General features: G+C 30.9%; 1 protein-coding gene across 1 annotated transcript in view; it reads right to left on the bottom strand.

Annotated features, from left to right (window-relative positions):
- Positions 1-19,807, bottom strand: part of LOC118204979 (VWFA and cache domain-containing protein 1) — a 117,764-nt gene that overhangs the window by 45,733 nt on the left and 52,224 nt on the right. The window contains exons 10-14 of the mRNA XM_085810981.1: positions 17,999-18,099; positions 17,337-17,469; positions 5,688-5,837; positions 3,086-3,209; positions 2,739-2,841 (exon numbers count right to left, since the gene is read on the bottom strand). Coding sequence (XP_085667107.1) covers positions 2,739-2,841; positions 3,086-3,209; positions 5,688-5,837; positions 17,337-17,469; positions 17,999-18,099 — 611 coding nt within the window. The remainder of the gene's footprint in view (positions 1-2,738; positions 2,842-3,085; positions 3,210-5,687; positions 5,838-17,336; positions 17,470-17,998; positions 18,100-19,807) is intronic.

Genomic DNA, 19,807 nt, shown 5'->3' with positions numbered 1-19,807 from the left:
GCTAAAACCAGTAGGGAAAAGGGACAATTCAATGAGACTCTTAATTCTAATAATTCGTTGAATAACTGATTAAGTTCTACCCTTCTAGTCTCAGTGAATTAGTCAGAACGAAACTTGTTTTGGTTATCTAGTTAATCAACAGGGCATAGAGCTTCAAAACACTTTTCCCTTGAAAAGTTCTGCTGTGAAGCTCCAAACAAGGAAGATTAACCCATGCATTTGTGATTTCTTAATTTTTATACTTTAGGCCCACTATTTGTTTTTAGTATATTTGTCTTTTACCTTGCTGTTATAATGTATTACAAAACAACTTGGTGGAATTCAAGTCTTCTTGCTGATTGGTTGGATTGTTTATATATATATAAAACAATCAGTTATCTAGGCTAACCATTTAATGTATCTATATTCACCAAAATACCACCATTTTTTGTAATTCATTTTAAATCTTTAATTAACTTTGCTTTGATGTTATTTGTATCATTTAATGTGTCAGCTTCCTTCTAAATTTATTTATTATTAGTTAATAATACTTTCAAATTCCAGGCAATTTTCTCTGGCATGCTTGTGAAACTAATTCCAGCAGTAATTTGACATACCATCACGAAATTTAGTGCACATATTTTTTACCTATGTATGCTGCTAAATAAATATAAAATAGTCAAATTTATTTTCAAATAACACTAGCCTGAAATTTTCTCGAAACACAGTTGGAAAAGTCAGGGAACTTTATTCTCCTATTTGAGCGACAACCCTGAATCAGGATGCAGATCTTCTCATTACATACTTTATATCATTACACATCGTCAACCATCAAGATTTTGGTTTTGTCAATTCAAACAATGCAGTCCCATTGTTCCACTGTCTGGTTAATATACTCTTTAATCCTATTTAATCTTTTCATATTTAAACTAAGAGATAAAACATGTTTTTGTAAATTGTACCATTTCCTGCAAGTTTGTGCTCAACAATTACTGCACTCAAATTCATGCTGGATTATGCTATTTCTTCTTTTATACACTGAGATGATTTTCTCCTTTCACATAAACTTAATTTTCTAAATCTTTTCTCACCACTTGACACTGAGCACTTTACTACCTATACCAGTCAGGTTTCTCAGTGACTATCCCTCCTTATGCCTCTTCAGAAATTTAGAAATCTCATCTTTAAGTTTCTCCTAATTTTCCTTCTCATTTCTGTAGTAGTTCACACTGTAGCCTGTTTAGCAGAGAATTTATAGATTCCCCTTTTAATATTCAGCAATTCTTAATGATAATTTTCTAAATGCTAAGCTAATGTATTGAGTTTCTGCATTTATATCTTTGTTGCAAATAGGGATAGTATATACTTGAAGTATCTGTTTAGGAATGTCCAAATGATCTGATCTTGACAATTTTCCAATGGGAAGTGTTGCCATAATGGCAAGTTCATAACCAAATCTCTTAAACACAGAACTGATGGATGGGGTGATAGGGAAATGTGGGAAAGTTCCAGTAAATTTACTTTTATTTGATTCTTCTGTTGGTAACAACTTTACATTTTGACAAATAACTGAGGAAGCTTAGCTTTAAATTTTCTTGGTAAATTTTTCTGAAAAATAAAGAGGTTATTTGATGTTTCCATAATCAGTATTATGTATTAATATTAATTGTTTAAAAATTGTGCTGTAGAAAAGAAATCTTTGGCCCATTTTAAGTAAAAATAAAAAGTAGCTGTTTTCTGCGGATGAAATGAAAAAGATTCTAGGTTTTAAATAAGACCAGTTGTTTTATGTAAACGAAGTGAAAAAGCTGGGCAGCCAGTTGATTTTCTATAAACTGCAGTCTGAAGAGTATCAAAACTGAATGCTATTCTGTTGAATTCTCTCTGAAGTGTAAACTGCAGGTTGAGGAAGTTTTCTGAAATATATATATATATATAAAGAACTTTCAGTTAATCTTCTGAATGTTTCCATACCACAAAAATATCATTATTATAACTCTTTCAAAAAATCCATTTTGTTTCACCCAAAACCGTTTTTTGGATGAAATATACTGATTAAGCTGCAGTATTGCCCAAGTCATAAAAATCCATTTAATTAAAAAATAAAAGATGATTAGATGAAAAATATGGTTGCATCAGAAAAGAAGCCAAACCAAACTCATGAAATCTAGTACTGAAATATGTCAAACTAAAAAAATGTCAAAAGACAGAAAAGAGTTGTAAAATTTTCAAGTCAACAGACTTTTGTAAGAATGTTAAATGAAGATGATGTCACTGAAGCATTCACTGTACTGAGTGCATTGATGATAAGTAGTATTCACTGTATTGACTGCATTGATGGTAAGTACTGTATGATAAGCATTGATGATAATTGCTCAATTATAGTCAATTAGTTTGTACAATGAAATTTTCACCCTCACACATAAAAAAGAGAGGGGGAAGAGAAAAGAAACTGCTTTAACTTATGTTGAATGAAATACTTTCAATAAAATAAAATTAATGTTAAAGTTTATTTCTAAATTTTGGTTCCTTTAAGCTTTACAAATGCTTCACTATTTCACAACTAACCATTTAATATATTTTATTTTGTAATTCCTACTAACTAAAATTAACTTACTGACCTAAAATCCTGGAAATTTCAGAATACAGAATAGTCTTGATGATTCTGTATGTCAGACTTTGTACCGTATATTATATATCTTAATTAATATTTAGGTGATTATTATACTACATAAATAATTAACAATAATTCCACCTACTTTCTTCCATTCATAAATTGCAACCTTTTCATCTTCACCATCACCACTTTTCTTTGGTTTTGGAGACACTTTTAAAGGTAATACCACTTTACCACTAGGTTCTCTATAAATGCAAAGATACAATAAATAATTAAAAATAAAAATGGATGTAAAATTTATTTCATAATATTTAGTAGTAAACAATTTTCCTAAGAATGTAAAAAATACCACTAAAGAACAAACATTAAAAAAACTAACTAAAAAATTCATAAAAGGGCATCTTTTACAATCCACACTTCAATCAATGCATGCATATACACAGTATATGTCTTGAGATATAAGTTTTAAAACTAACAAATTGTATATACCTGAGAATAGATTTGTAAATGCTGTAGAATTCTGGTATATTCTCAAGATGCCATATGTATGTGTGAACATGATGCCAGCTTGTATAAGTTGGATGACTAAATGTTGGATGTGTAAGAGCAATACCTAAAATTCAGAACAAATATCAACCAAAAACAAAGCTAGTAACTAAAATGACAGATGGAAAACAATTATTACAAAAACATAAGGTAGACCAAGCTAAACACTACAAATCCACATTTTGTTCCTATTTTCACACAAATACAGTTCATTATTTACTTTTTCAATGTTTTATGGTCTTCTAAAACAAGAGAAACGCACATTTTCAGCTACACATACATACAAAAGGAAAGGGGGCATTCACAGAACGAATAATATTTAGGCATAACTGATCACATTTTATGTAACAAAGTTTCCAATTTCTTTAGAAGGTGAAATGAAATAAACTACTCCTTTGTAAAATTTTCTTTCCTCAATATCAAGTATAAGTTTGAATTTTAAGCCAGTTAGAAAACATTTTCTTGCATCAATCCCTTACATTTTTTCTCCATAATATACTGCATACAAATTAATGATAATGCTAACAATTGCACGTAAAAAACTTGGAAATAACAACTGGGCTAAGAATATAAAACAAGTGGTCTATTACACTTACGTTTTATTATTTTTTGTATTATAATTATTTTTATTTTATACATATAAACAAGTTTTCTAAAACAAAATCACAGATTCTAATTGCACAAAATTTGATTTCAATTAATGTGATGGCTGCAGTTTGATGATTTATGAAATATTTTTATTAACTGGCATACAATTTCTTAACTTAATTCTTAAATCATCTTATTCAAATATATACAACCTATTTCTTGTTTTCCATAGTAAATTTCTGACTTGACTAAAGCCTGCTTCTACTAGGTAAGAAAAATCAATAATACTGATTTAGTACCAATTTTAATTTTGGAATAGTAATGTGGCAATGCACGAAGTTACCATAACATATTTTTGTGGAAACTCAGGTATGCATGTAACAGGTCTGCTTTGGCCAATACACAATGCTGAACTTGTATGGATGTTTAGATTGTGCAATTCTCTGATACTTTTTTTCCGCGAAAACTGATTACTGTGTACATGGGAAGAACAGCACAAAAAATGACATTTTAAAAAAGGTAAATGTTTTTATTACTGATGTTTTTTATTTTAAAATTTTATCAAATGATTGGTCTCGCGTGAAATTCTTAGTGCGATTCCATTCTGAAGATGGCCGTTTCCTTTTTTTTGCATTAGACTGGGAAAGTCAACTGTGAATGAGTTCTTGACTTTTTGGAGGGGGTGAGGATAATCAGAAAGCACCAAGATTTCTTGCATCAGTCATATGTTCTTGTTTTATGTTAGTGATAAGCCTTTTTTAGGACATTTCCATGAATTCTTAAATTATGTATTATTAGTATAATTGTTATTTTCCTGTAGCCGACTATTATATTTCTTCGGTTAACATCATTCCTGCATCTATTATTACAAAACCATTCTATTGATGCATTCTAGACGTGTTTTCTCCCTTTGCAAAAAAAAAAAAAAAAAAAAAAGAAAGAGAAATCATTGCTTCATGCAAATTAAACTTTAGGTCATCCTGAATAGTTGTTCTTACTTTACAGCATTTTGAAATCAGAACTTTGAAGTTCAGAAATGATATTCTTTGCATGGGAAACAAAAATACAAATAAAATACAATTTTAAGTTAAAATGGCATAAAAATTAAATCATGAATTACTTACAATATGCATAATACAAATTTTATAAATCCAGGTGGGTATAAGTGCAAATAACAAAAGTAAATCGCTGGGTACAGAATAAGTGACATCAGTTTGCGTGTAGAATTTTCACTCATTTATCTTACATATATTAAATCATAATTAAAATTACAATGCATATCTGTATATATAAGATAAAAATAAGTAAAATAAAATACTAACTTTAATTTCAGAAGTCCCTTAACTTTCCCAATCTGGTCATTTCCCAAGAAAAGTAACCCACTTACACACACACACAAAAAAAAAAAAAAAAAAAAAAAAAAAAAATCTCTCTAAACCATTGCAAAATTAATCCTTCTTCCCTGACTTTTACATAATGCTAATAACACCACTTACATAAAGCTTCAGCCAATCATAATGTTAAAACTTTCAAACTGACACCTAAAATAAGCGAATAAGGGAAGATAGAACTATAATTCTACAAATCTTTAATTTGGAAACACTATTCTTGCTTCTTTCAACTTTGTCAGAATGCTGACCCATTCATCTTTCCCTCATTAAAGTTAAGAAGAAAGTACCAATGTAACTATTCAGGAAAGGGCAGAATCTTTATATCAAATTAGTGATACTTAAAAAAAAAAAAAAAAAAAAAAAAAATTATGTCAAGAATAAAAGCTGTCATGACTGCATCTAGTTAATTCTTCATGGATTGCTATTATTTTTAATATCTATGTTGTTTTTCACATTTAATTATTTCAAATGATATAATCAACTTCTAAATCATCACATGTATTCACAAGTGTCATATTGTAAGATATATATATATCTTATTATAAGAGACCAACAGAGCATAATACCTGAATCATCTATAAGGAAGACATAAAACTGCTCTGTATTGGTGAAATAGGAAACATCTTCCGTAATATCAGTAAGTGATATATCGATTCCTGTAATTCCCATAAGATTCCCTTGGTGGAATATTTGCTGAGATATACTCACAACCATACCTAATGAGAAAAGTAATTGAAGAAATAAATGAGCCTAAATAGATTGTAATATCAATGAACATTTTTAATGACAGAGATTAACTTAAACATAGTTGCGTACAGCAGAGAAAAAAGGCGAAGAAGTAAGAATGATATACATATACATACATACGTAATAAACAGTTACGTCATCATCACCACGCGGATAAACGCGAACGGCGCATGCATCAGGAGAAGCTCTCTTAAGCTAAACGTCGTATTATAATTTATGATACAACAATCCCCCTTTCGACGTTTGGCGGCTGAAAAAAAATAAACATTAATCATTTACAGTTATTCCAAGTAATTTACAGCACTTAGAATGTTTTGAAGCAGTCAATGTTTTTGTCAGTACATCAGCAGGCATTTTCTCTGTTGGCACATATTTAACGTCTATTTCGTTTCTTTCATAAATTTCACGAATGAAATGATGTCTAATATCTATGTGTTTAGTGCGTGAGTGATAAACAGCATTTTTCATAAGCTTCTGTGCACCTTGATTATCACAATATATAATGGTTGGATAATCAGCAGTAAAATTTAATTCTTTAAGAAAACGATGTAAATAAACTGCTTCTTTGGCACTTTCTGAAAGACTGATGTACTCTGCTTCAGTACTTGATAATGCAACAGTTTGTTGCTTTCGTGATTCCCATGTTATCGGATTTCCAGCTAGCTTGAATAGGTAACCTGTATACGATTTTCTAGTATTAACATCAGACACCCAGTCGGCATCGGTATATCCAATAAGTGCTTTTCCAGTCTTTCGAAATTTTAAACAATAATTTTTAGTTCCTTTTAAGTATCGAAGAACGCGCTTTCCAGCCAACCAGTGTAATTTTCCAGGATTGTTATTAAATTGGCTCAGGTGACTGACGGCAATTGTAATATCCGGCCTAGTAAACACAGAAAGATACATAAGCGAACCAATTAGACGGCGATAAGGTACATTGTTCATTTCTTCCTTTTCAGTTTCAGAAGGACACATTTCTTTACTTAATTTTACACTAGCATCTAAAGGAGTTGCTACTGGTTTTGCATCTTGCATATTAAACCTTCGTAGAATATTATCAACATATTTCTGCTGAGATAAACTAATAGAATTATTATTTACATCTTGATTAAATTCTATTCCAAGACAATAATGAAGTTTGCCTAAATCTTTAACATGAAATTCTTTAGAAAGATAACCTTTAAGTTCAGCATATAAATCACAGCTATTTGTTGCTATTATTAAGTCATCCACATATAAAATTAGAATTAACTCACCTTGAGATGTTTTCATCCTGTATACACACTTATCTGATTGTAATGGTTGTAATCCAAAGTTTTTGAGTTTTTTTGTCTAATTTTTCATACCACTGTCGTCCACTTTGTTTCAAACCATAAAGAAACTTTTGCAAAGCATAAACATAATCAGGATTATTTTGGTCTTCACAACCTTTAGCTTGTTCCATGAAAATTTCTTCTTTTAAATCACCGTTAACATAAGCCATAACAAAATCTAGTTGATATAACATAAGGTCTTGTTCAGCACTGTATGCAATCACAGTTCTGATAGAACTTGCTCTGGCTACTGGAGCAAAGGTTTCATTAAAATCAATTCCAGGTTCCTGTGCAAATCCTCTAGCAACCAATCGAGCTTTTCTCTTTTGAACTGTTCCATCTGCATTATATTTCGTTCTAAGAACCCAGCGACATCCTATTACTTTTTTGTTCTGTGGTCGCTTTACCAATTTCCATGCACCATTTTTAACAAGTGCTTCATGCTCAATTTGCATAGCCTTATGCCATTCTTCAGCATAACTTCCATTTAATGCTTCTTCTAATGTCGGATTTGTATCTTCTTCAGCAATTTGTGCTTCTTCCTTTTCTATGTTTATATTGTGGTACTCCTTTTTTGGTCTTCCTGGCTTCCCAGTCTTGACTTTCTTTGGACGACCTGGCCCCCTTTTAATCTGCATTTTAGGTAGTGCTTCGGAATCAGAATCTTCATTATCAGATGATTCAGCAGATGATTCTGAAACATTTGAGGGGTTTTCTGTTATTTCATCAGCCGATATTTGCTTTACATTCAGAGGTTCTTCCTTCTTTTTATCAGGAATATTTTCGAGAAATAAAACTTCTAAATCTTTATCATAATTAGTACAGTTTTCAAATTCATCAATGAATCTAGCATCTCGGCTTATAACGATTTTTCTGGAATTTTTATTCCACAGCCTGTATGCTTTCGATTCATTTGAGTATTCTACAAATATATGTTCTTCTGAACGAGGATCGAATTTCCCTTTAGACCTTTTATTAAGTACAAAACATTTCTGTCCGAATACTTTGAAATGAGATACAGTTGGCTTGATGCCAAAAAATAATTCATAAGGTGTTTTGTTTACTCCCAGGCTTCGATTCGGGCAATGATTACGAATATAAACAGCACAGTTCAAGGTTTCAGCCCAAAAGGATTGGGGAAGATTACTTTGTAGTAACAAACATCTGGCCATTTCAGTTAAAGTGCGGTTCATGCGTTCAGCTCTCGAATTCTGTTGAGGAGTCATTGGTGCAGAGAATTCTCGTTTAATTCCGCATTCTTGAATATATTTATTAAATTCTCCTCGATATTCGAGACTGTTATCAGTCCGAAGGATTTTTATTTTCTTTCCTAAACGATTTTCGACCGCAGCTTTGTATTTAATGAATGCATTTTTCACTTCATCTTTAGTTTTAACAAAACTGACTTCGACATAATGCGATTTGTCGTCTATGAAAGTAACAAAATAACGCGAACCAGCATGAGATGGGACTCTCATAGGTCCACACAAATCTGAGTGAATCAAGTTCAGTAATTCATCACTTTGAAATTTTGATTTTTTTTGAAAAGGTTGCACAGTTTGTTTACCTCATACAGACTTTGCAGTCTTTTAGAGATTCAGTGTTATTAAAATTTAAATTTCTAACCATGTTATCAGACTTAAGTCTTTTCAAATCAGACTCATTTAAATGACCTAATTTAAGATGCCACTTTACAAAATCACTTACCTGTGCTATTGCAGCTGTTTCAGTGCTTTAATGTATATAATAAAGATCACCATGACGAATAGCCTGCACTAGTATAGATCCATTTGGTTCTATTATTCTAGCATGTCGTTCTGTAAAAATCACTGAACGATTATTTGCAGTAGCTTTAGATGTTGACAGCAAATTACATTTTAATTCCGGAACACATAGCACATTTTTGAGCGTAAGTTTAATTGTCTTATTTTCGTTAGGTACTGTTATAAGGACAGTTCCAATTCCTGTAATTTTTGATGTTTTGTCAACTGCTAACTTTATGGTTGAATTCGTTCGAGGGTGAAATTCTGAAAATAACCTTCTGTCATTGCACATGTGAGATGTACAGCCACTATCTAAGCACCATGAGGAGGTCTTCTGATAAGCATTGTTTACAGCTAAACTAATCTGCTCTTCATAATTAGAAGCCATCATAGAACCTTGATTTCCCTTATTTGATTGCACATATTTTCTATCAGCTATTTTCTTTCTGCATTCAGATGCCTTGTGCCCAATTTTCGAACAGTAATTACACTTCAAGTTTCGAAAATTTCTTTCAGCTGGAAAATTTTTGTTTGAATTTGCCTTCCATTTTTCCTTTTTCTTCTGTTCTTGATTTCTTCTTTTATAATCAGTATAGTATGCATTCTGTGAATCTTGAGACGATTTCCCTTTTCTTGCTTCCCATTCTTCTAACATTTTGATTTTCAAAGATTCGGGACTAGGTAACTGATCTCTTGATTCGATGGCGCATCTAAAATTTTCAAAATTTTCTGGAATACTATAGAGCAGAAGAATCGATAATAAATCATCAGCTATGTCAATTTCCATTTGTTTAAGCTTATCAACTAGTTCGAAGAAATTATTCAAATGTTCAGACATCGTTTCGCTTTCCACCATTTTTCTAAATAAAAGCTGATTTAATAATGTAGCCTTCTTCGCAGGTCCTTTCGATTCATATACGGCTTTGAGTTTATTCCACACAGCATTTGATGTCACACAATGCTTTATATGACACAGTTCACTAGGATTAATAGCAAGAATTATATCTGCGCGAGCTTTTTGATCAGCTTGGAGACATTTCTTTTCGTCCTCGGTTCCTTCAGCAGGTTTTAGCGCTTTACCGGTTACATAATCCCAATGGTCGTTTTTAATCAATACTGCTTCTATTTGTAATTTCCAACTGTCAAAATTATCTTTTCCGAGCTTTTCTATAGTAGTCAAATGCGACATAATGTAATACAGTCTCTCACAGCCAAATAAAAACAAGATTGATCGTTATAAAAATAGGCTTAACTGAAAGCTGATCAGTTCTTACTGTTGATTAGACGTAAAAGTTCTTGCACTGAATTAGGCTTAAGAGTTCAATGCTCGAAAACTTCAAAATGTTCATTTTAAAATAAGTATTTTGCTAATTAGGCACAGTTGAAACATTCCTGGGCCCATAACCATTGAAGAAATAAATGAGCCTAAATAGATTGTAATATCAATGAACATTTTTAATGACAGAGATTAACTTAAACATAGTTGCGTACAGCAGAAAAAAAAGGCGAAGAAGTAAGAATGATATACATATACATACATACGTAATAAACAGTTATGTCATCATCACCACGCGGATAAACGTGAACGGCGCATGCGTCAAGAGAAGCTCTCTTAAGCTAAACGTCGTATTATAATTTATGATACAACAGTAATCATTTAACAGAAAAATTTTACAGCAATTACAATTTCACAGGAAAACCTTGTAACAAAAAACAAAACATATATAATAATTTTCATATGCCAATAAAATTTGCTTTAAGATAATTATAATTCTTGAAATGTAGATGCATATATTACAATTTCACAGGAAAACAATTACATTACAATTTCACAAGAAAACCCTGTGACAAAATAAATAAAATAAAACATATATAATAATTTTCATATGCCAATTAAATTTGCTTTAAGCTAATTATAATTCTTGAAATGTAGATGCATGTGTTTATAGCATTTATAATTACAGCAGAAGTCCAAAAATCGAACATTCTACAGTTCAGCACACTACATAAAACTTTATCCATCGCCTTTTTCAGTAATATTCTTGTCATATATGGTGCATTCATCAATATTAAAAAAGGTCTGATACTTTTGACTCTTTGCTATTTTCGTCATAATTTTGTTTTAAACTATACATTTATATATCATATATTTTCTTTCTGTACATAAAATAAATACCTTCAAAATTTTATAAAAATCTTGATAAGGGAATAAAATAGAAACAAGTGATTTTAACCATTAATCAAAAGTTCAATATTATTAACTGATTAGAAAAAAGGTGAAAATAAAAGTATTATCAAGGGGCAACTTAGCAATGGACCTTCACCTCACAGGGTTCGTATACATTTCTGGGCACGGAAATTAAGTACTTTTAAGGACTTTTAAGGACCATTAATGAAAAAAATTAAGGACCTATGAGTGAATGGAAACTGAATAAATTCAATTCAAAATATTATCTATGCCTGAACTTCACTTTTGTAATACCATCCTAAAAATAAAATAGATCCGTAAGTAGGATGCATTATTACTTAAACATGACTTAACATAATTATTATTAAGTTTACTAACAGTTTTATGTTGATTTTATTTTATACCTTATTTTGTCACATACTTCCTCAGTCTAAAGCTTTAGTAAATAGTAAGCAGATTTTATGTCAAGCGGCACAGGTTAAAATGAGAGGTAAAATCATAATCAGCATGATGAACAACAAAAGACTGGCTGTTGTCACTGCTACTGCTTACCTGCAGGGGTTGTGACTCAGTTAATATACTTTAAGGTTCTAATAAGCCACTAAAGCACCAGAGGTGATAAGTTGTTTTACATTATTTTAAGTCTCACTAGATGCGAAGAATACGTTTTACATTCTTGTGTTTTATCTTGTGACTACGGTAAGGGTTAATGGAAAGGCAATAACTCGCTTTAATATGCAGAGATAAATTTTAAGGTCAAGGAGTAAGCAGTTATAAGTAATTAAATTAGGTACAAGATAACCTTAGTCATTAGGGATTTGCATGGTCAATATTAAATTTTATTTTTTAGCCCTATTAAAATCCCAATCTAATAAAATTTTACAATTTAAAATACATGTAATTTATAACATTGATTCTTAAACGATATTCGGATAATCACACGTAAAACATTTATGTTTTGTAGTAGCACTACTCAACAAAATAGTTATGCATTTTTTTTTTAATCTGAAGCCTTCCCAGACATTTTGGTTAATTTATATCGATTTCCTTCTCTTTTAGCACCTTTTTAACAATTAGGAATTTGTCTCAATACACAAAAGAATGCTCTCACTAATTTCTGTGTGTTTTATCTCCTAACCTGTCACTCTGTCCACAATGTACCTATGAAGGTTTATTTGATCTGGTAATAAAAGTTAAATAGTCCAAAACACATCAACAGATATGAAGCAAATTATCGCTATGTCTGAAAGTAACTACAATGTTCGACAAAGGTTTAAATAAGATTCTTATTTAAAAAGAACTTCAAAAATAAAGGCATGTTCTTATGCTAACAAAATCAATTAAAGCTCCTAGTGATGTAATGAAACAAGAAGAGCCAAATTCAAACTAAAAATATGAATTAGTGGTCAAAGACTATACAATTTTATTTGATTTTAAGGCTGGCTCAATAACTCTCTATCATCATAACAACCTCAAATGTCGCCAACGGTAATCCAAGACTAATAATTACAAATTATCAGAGTGGGCAGGATCTAATGCAGTGAGCAAGTGGAGGTCAGAAACACACTCATGTCTTACACTCCAAAAATCTTGGTTTAAAAACTGTCTACGGGATTTGCATTCTGGTGAGAAAATAGAAAAGAGAAATTATAGTAAGGGCTGAAATTGTAAACAATTGGGTAATCTACATAATAATAACTGTACGTATCTTTGAGGAATAAATTTGTTTTTCGTTAGGTATTCAGTTTCTTCTTCCATGTTTTCTCTTCATTTTAGAATTTTTGGATTTAATTAAAGATTTCTGATATTCTAAATAAACTAAATGCATTTAGAATGCATAGAAAAAGCTGCTAATTTTATTTCTATAGTAATATGAACATTCAGAAGAAATATGAAATATATATGGTAAGCTTCGGTTAGAGAGCTGATGTGGCATCATTTTTAGAATTTAGTGACACACTGAGCGATTAATTCTAGAAATGGCAAAATGTTTATAACTTAGAACAGGCGTTGGAAGCAGAACTTAGAAAGGCACCAGGCAGCAGAATTTACGATCCACAGAGACTGCATCAGATGGGAAAATGCCTAGTGCGTGATGCATTAAGACATATTAGATGAATCTTTTAAATTTTCAATTCTCAACATCTTTATTAATAAAAGAATTCCTTTCTATAATGCCTGTTCATATGATAAGATTAGAAGCATTTTTGATATTTTCTATGCTTGTGTCTAGTGAAAAGTAGAGAAAATAAAGGGAAGATTAAAATGTTAAGAAAAGATTCTAGAATCAGATGTAAAACATTCAACTATAATGTTTTCATTGTTCTTCCAGAGCTTAAATTGCGTCCGAGCCCTGCCCCGGCGCAATTTAAGCTCTGGAGGAAACTAATGTATATTTTGAGAATTCTGAATATTCTCAGACAATTACATGGGAAAAGCTCTTACCATGAAAATATTAAAAATACATTTTAAATTAATTACATAGCTAGTTTGCTTTTGCTAAGAACTGTTTCATAAATGGTGCTTTATAGCATTATACCTTGCTTATTTTCCACATATAATAAATGGCTGAAATTACAATGTTCTAAAAAAAACTGTAAAAAATATCCTAGATTTCAGAATTAAAAATTTTTTATAGAAACAGATCTTAAAATCGTAAAAATTATGATAAGTTGCCAAAAATTTAGAAGGGTTTAATAAAAGAATTAACATCCTGAAAAGCGAAAAGTTGTTTAAGAGCTCTTCATTAGAAAAAATGAAATAATTTTGAAATGCTTATGTTTCACTTCCTGTTCAGAAACTCGAGTATCCCACCATTTAATATTAGAAATAGGAACAAATTATAATCCATGAATATTTGTCAGCAAATCACCAAAAATATTACTCTAAAATGTTAATTCACACTCAAAATGGCAGTCGTAAAAACAGACAGAAATTTCTGATGATTAAAATTAAGGACTTTTAAGGACCAAAAATCGATTCCAAAAAACTTAAGGACTTTTAAAGACTCTTAAGGACCGTACGAACCCTGCCTCATTATGATTTCAGAAAGCAGAAATTTCCTATCTAAGTATGCTTCTTTTGAAAGTATCGGAACACATTAACAAACGTAAGGTCAATTAACCGTATTTACCGGCGTATAGGATGCACCGGCCTACAAGATGAACCCTTTTTTAATACACATTTTTGAAGGATAAAACTTTATTATTGATCATTATAATGAATTTACAGTATTTTAAATAGAAGTAATACTTTCTGCAAATACCCAATCTAACTGGGAAAAAACATCTTTTAATTTTCTTCGTCAAAACCCACACACTCAGCTAAATGAAGAGTCACTTAAAACCTCTTCTAAATCAGCATTTGCGTCCTCATACAACAAATTGTCCTCTGCACCATCTAGTGCATTACTAATGCCACACTTCTTAAATGATTTAACAACTGTTTCTAGGTAACTGTAATACTCCCACACTCCACAAGCAAACAAGAAAGAAATCACGTAGCTCCGAATAGTGGAAATTTCCAGAAATGAATGTAATGAAATAACTGAGTATCAACGTATAAGACACACACCATTTTTCAGACCTGTTTTCAAAGAAAAAAGTGCGTCTTATAAGCTGGCAAATACGGTAATTGAAAAAGTACCTTGTAGTAACAAAAGTTTTCTGCCAAAAAAACTTTCTTAATAAAGTTGGGGGGGGGGAATGAAACCAGTACCTTTAGTCTGGGTACCACACAAATAAATCTATGATGAACCATCATCCAAATCTATGATTTTTCTGCTAAAGTTTTGGCAGTTTCTTAAAGCCTTTGGCCCAGAAAGTTGGCGGCTGCATGTCCAAAAATGGATTAACCTCATTTCAGACGTCGTGTGCAAAATGAAAGACAGCACCAGCAAGATGTAGCTGCAGATGTGAAAACAGGTAAAAGTCCGGAGAAGTGATGTTAGGGCTATATGGTGGGTGTGGCAAAAGATCCCATTTGAGGCTGTAGAATACAGCCAGTGAATGCAGACACATGTGGTTTTGAAATGTCTTGATGGGACATTACCTTTTTGAGCAGGAACTCAGTTCGACATTTCTCCTTGATAGCAGCATCAACACAGACTAGCATCTTGCTGTACACCTTACTGTCATTCTAGATACTCTTTGTCAATAATACCACAGTAATTCCACCAGCTACAAAGAATGATTTTTTTGTTAGTCACATTGCACTTTGTAATGCAGCCAACTGGCTCAACGGGCACAGGTCAACCCCTTTTGTTGTTGAATTCATCACAAGTGATGATCTGGTCCAGAATTTTGTCTTTGTGTTCACATTGGAGCAGATTAGAGGCCCAAACACATCTGTCCTTATCTGCTTGAGTCAGCTCATGTGGCACCCAGAGATTGAAATTGTATATCAAGTTTATGCGATGCAATGCATAGCACAAATGTCTAACTCCTTAGCAAGCTCTCGAGTGGTTGCATACTGACTTCTCCCAGAAAGGCCTCATAAACATCAGTAGGCCGGCCAGAGCACCCTGCTTTTTGAATGTCATTGTCCTAGTTTTTGAACTTTCGGTACCAAACCTTCACAGTGTCATAAGATACAACATTAGTACCTAAAACTGCACACATGATTTTGTGACATTCTGTAACAGAACTGAAAGTAAATCATGGTTGGTTCTTATCTGGTAGCACGATAGTTCCACTTCAGATACCCTGTACTTAATGATAGCAATACATTTTTACAAATTTTGCAACACAGGGTTCTAAAGCAAGTCTCTTTCTTTCAAATGCCAAAAATCGTTTGACATAACATGATTAAACATGCCAACACAAACTGTTTGCATAGATGATATTTGCAGTGGTAGGAAACTTTCATGAAAACCCAATATATTATGTACAATTCAGTGCAAAGAAAGAAGAAAGAGATCTGAAGGCAAGCTTAAAACATAAACTATGCTAATAGGCCAAGCTAAGCTATTTTGCTAAGAAATGAAAGTATTAAAAGGTAGCTATTTGTTTTCACAGGGGAGAAAACAGAATCTGAGAAGCAAGTGGACATTCAAATTTATTTAGCAATATTTTCTGTGGTGCATGAAACATGATTTCAAATGGGGGGGACTGACTAAATTTAATAAAACTATGAATAAATTTATTTGTTAATAGGTTTTACCCATTAAATGATTGCAAAATCACTACATGCATTTTGTTTTTATTCCTTAGTCTCAATAAACTGGGGGGGGGATATGGCAAGGGTACAATTTTAATTTGATATCACCAATATTCTGAACGTGACAGATTATCAAATTTTTGCTGCAATACACATAACAGGATTAAAGTTTAATGTACAGACTAGTACTGGTATAGAACAGGCTTGAAGTTTGCTGGATTTCTCTCCTTGTGAGTTACTTTCCCTACACTAGAGGTATTGCTTTTTGTGCCATAGCTATTAAACAATGATGAATTCAAAATCAACATTATACACTCACATCAATCATGTTGGATATGGTTCAACACAAGTAGACTGAAATGGATTACTATGCAAAGAAATTCAATACAATTTCATTTGTATTTGGATGGGTGTCATGTGACAAAAAGGTCTAATGTAGAGCAACTGCAATGCATAATAAGAAACAAAGATGGTTATAGTTTCATTTGGATCATCACAGATAAATATGTTCTGATTAAATTGTTTGCTACAATAATTTAAAAGAGTGTGTTTTTTCCCTACTTACACTGCATTTTAACTCCATTTAACATCTGATGAATTGAGACTGCATTAAGGAAAGATGTATGCAAACCATGTGAAAACAACACTTTATTATTCTGATTTTTAGTATAATTAGCATTTAGATTTAACAACACATTTGTTATTTGTAATAATTAAACTATCACATTGATATCTTCAAAAAGAGACACAATATATATTTAGGGGCATTGTTTCCAGAATTTTGCAGAACTGGAAAGCATTTAACATTATTTTTTATCTTAAGTATTTAAACAGAAAATTGCACTGCTTAAAATAAAAGAAAATTATTATTATATAATAAAAATAGGAATAATTTGCTTTTTAACATTAATTATGAAGAATTTATCAAAGGAGATAAGAGGTTTAGTTAAATAGAATTAACCAATTTTAATAACAGGAAAATATACATGCACAAATAAATGCAGATATACTTTTTGTACTGTTTTGTGCGGAAATAAGTAAGTTTACCTTTGCTCACTGAATCAAAATACGGAAGAGAAAAAACAGGTTTTGATGAGAGATGATCAGGAAATTCTTTAAATATATCACCAATTGTAGAAATAATATCTCTAGTTGAATTAACAGGTATCATAATTCCTCGCTACAAAAAATAAAATGCACTTTAGTAGCAAATAATGTACCATTGTGGAATGAATCAGGATATGCAACATTTAAAACTGATATATTTATTATTCTTATAAGGTATAATTACCAATTATTAAATTAAATTATTACAAAAAACAATTATAATAACTAAATACAAAATTTTTACACCAACTTTCAAAATTTACTTATTTTTCATTAAAATATTCTATCTAAAGTAATTATACTGATATAGTATTATAAAAATTGGAAAACAAAATGTTTCAAAACTGACCTAAAAAAGAATGAAAAACAAAACATTTAAAGTAAATACATTTTCTATTAAATATTTCCTTTTTAAGAATCTAATGCCAATTAAAAAAAGATGGATAAATAGATAGATAGAGAGAAGTTGATTTTTTTCCTGGCACAAGGTAGGGCTTAAATTTGAAACAGAATGCAGCTTGTTGATATTTCTATTTTAATATATCAGTAAAAATTATATTTGTGGATTAGTTACAAAAAGCTGGTAAAACTAATTTACATACCTGAGATTTTTTACTCTTCTTGACATGAATGCCATATTTTCTAAAATTTTGTTCAGCAATATCTTGCATGAAATCCGTTTCATACATTACAGGTCTTTCATCTAAATAAAAATAAATGAAATTAAATTCTGTTCTCTTATAATAACTATGACCAAAATGCAATTCTTATATAATTAATTCTAAGTTCTTTAACATGGACATTCTTTCAATGTAATGTCAAAATTTAGTATTTTTGTATAATGTTATGAATATTAAAACTACTTTTTTAATAAGCAAGAAATTAGTAGCTGTTGCTAATCAAAATAAACACTTGATTGAAAGTGTGTTTTATATACATAACTTTTAACAGGAATATTTGAAACCATAAGCTATTTCATTTTAAATTATTAAAATTTTCCCATTTAAAAAGAGATCTCTAATGCAACACAACATGGCACCAAGTATCCAAAGTCTAAGCAAAGTATTCAAATCATATAAATAGCCTACTGCTGAAATGCATTTTCACTTTTCTGCTTGTTTTTGCCTGCTAGCGAATGTATCACTGCTTCACTGCGCTGTCTATTGTCTCCACACATACAATGTTGTATATAAAATGTGAGGTGCTTGTTGCACCCACAGTGACATGTAAACCAAGAATATATGTCCTAAGAAATTATTCTTCAAGAAAATAAAATTATGTGGTTGAATCTCAAGCTATTTGTGATTTTCCAGAGTTTCATCCATCTGTTACGAATCCTAGTTGTATGACAGCAACATCTCAAAGCATTTCGGCCATGAACGATTGGCGCCTTCTCTCCTCAAATCATCACTAGGCAAAATATCATAATTAAAAAAAAAGTGACTGCACATTTCAGCAAACAGCTATCTAAAGATTTGAATCCTTTGTTTAAAACTTGGATTGCTATTGGAAAAGAGCTTCACGGCACTACAGAAGATCAAAGTGGGTTAGTTTTTCCAGTGATATAGTTTAAATTCCAGGAAGGGGACACAACCAAATTAAAGTTAGTAATTTTTGAGTTTCACCTTTTTTTTATTTTACACACATATAAAGTATAACTAAAGACAGCTGATTTTCGAACCTACATAATTTTTTGTCATCTGCAGATAGGATAAAAACTTTATTTCCAAAGACCCTGATAATTTTATATAACTGTAATAATAAAAATCCTATCTTCAAGGTGTTTTTAATTAGCATTCAAATCAAAAATTTACAAAAGAATTCATAATTCCTCTTCTTGAGACACAGCTGTCAACATCTAAAACTGGGACAAATCAGGACAGTTTCATGCTGTGTTGTGATATCATTTCAAAGAAATTTCAAAACTGACTTTAATTCAGTTTTAATGCATGATTAATGTTATCCAACTATCTGTAATACAGTTTTGATGTAAAGTATATTAGTATTTAAGTAGATATTTACATTTTAGATTTTTTGGCTAATTTTATAACTTTTTACAATTTTATACTGAGAAAATCCCAAATAGCAAAGGAAAGTTTTTATTTATCAAAATACTTTCAAATACAATGAAAATATAATTAATAATCTTTGTACATGATATTTATGTGGATAAATTTGACAATGTACAATGTATTTAATGACATGAAATGGAAATATAAACTGATTAAACACTGTTTCCAGCTTCATATATTAATTTAAAACTGAGATGAAATGAAATTTAATAAGAAAAAATATTTTGAAAACCACTAGAAAAGGGAGAATAGCATTTGTCTACTTTAAGTTTCATTCATTCAATAAATTTCATTTATTGCTGGGAACTATTTTACTTAGTAAAGGCTAAAAATTAAAAG

This window comes from Stegodyphus dumicola, chromosome 2, assembly GCF_044657685.1.
Source record: "Stegodyphus dumicola isolate Sdum_Otavi_A_Nest chromosome 2, ASM4465768v1".
Taxonomy (NCBI): Eukaryota; Metazoa; Arthropoda; class Arachnida; order Araneae; family Eresidae; genus Stegodyphus; species Stegodyphus dumicola.
This window is presented reverse-complemented; position numbering and strand designations above follow the sequence as displayed.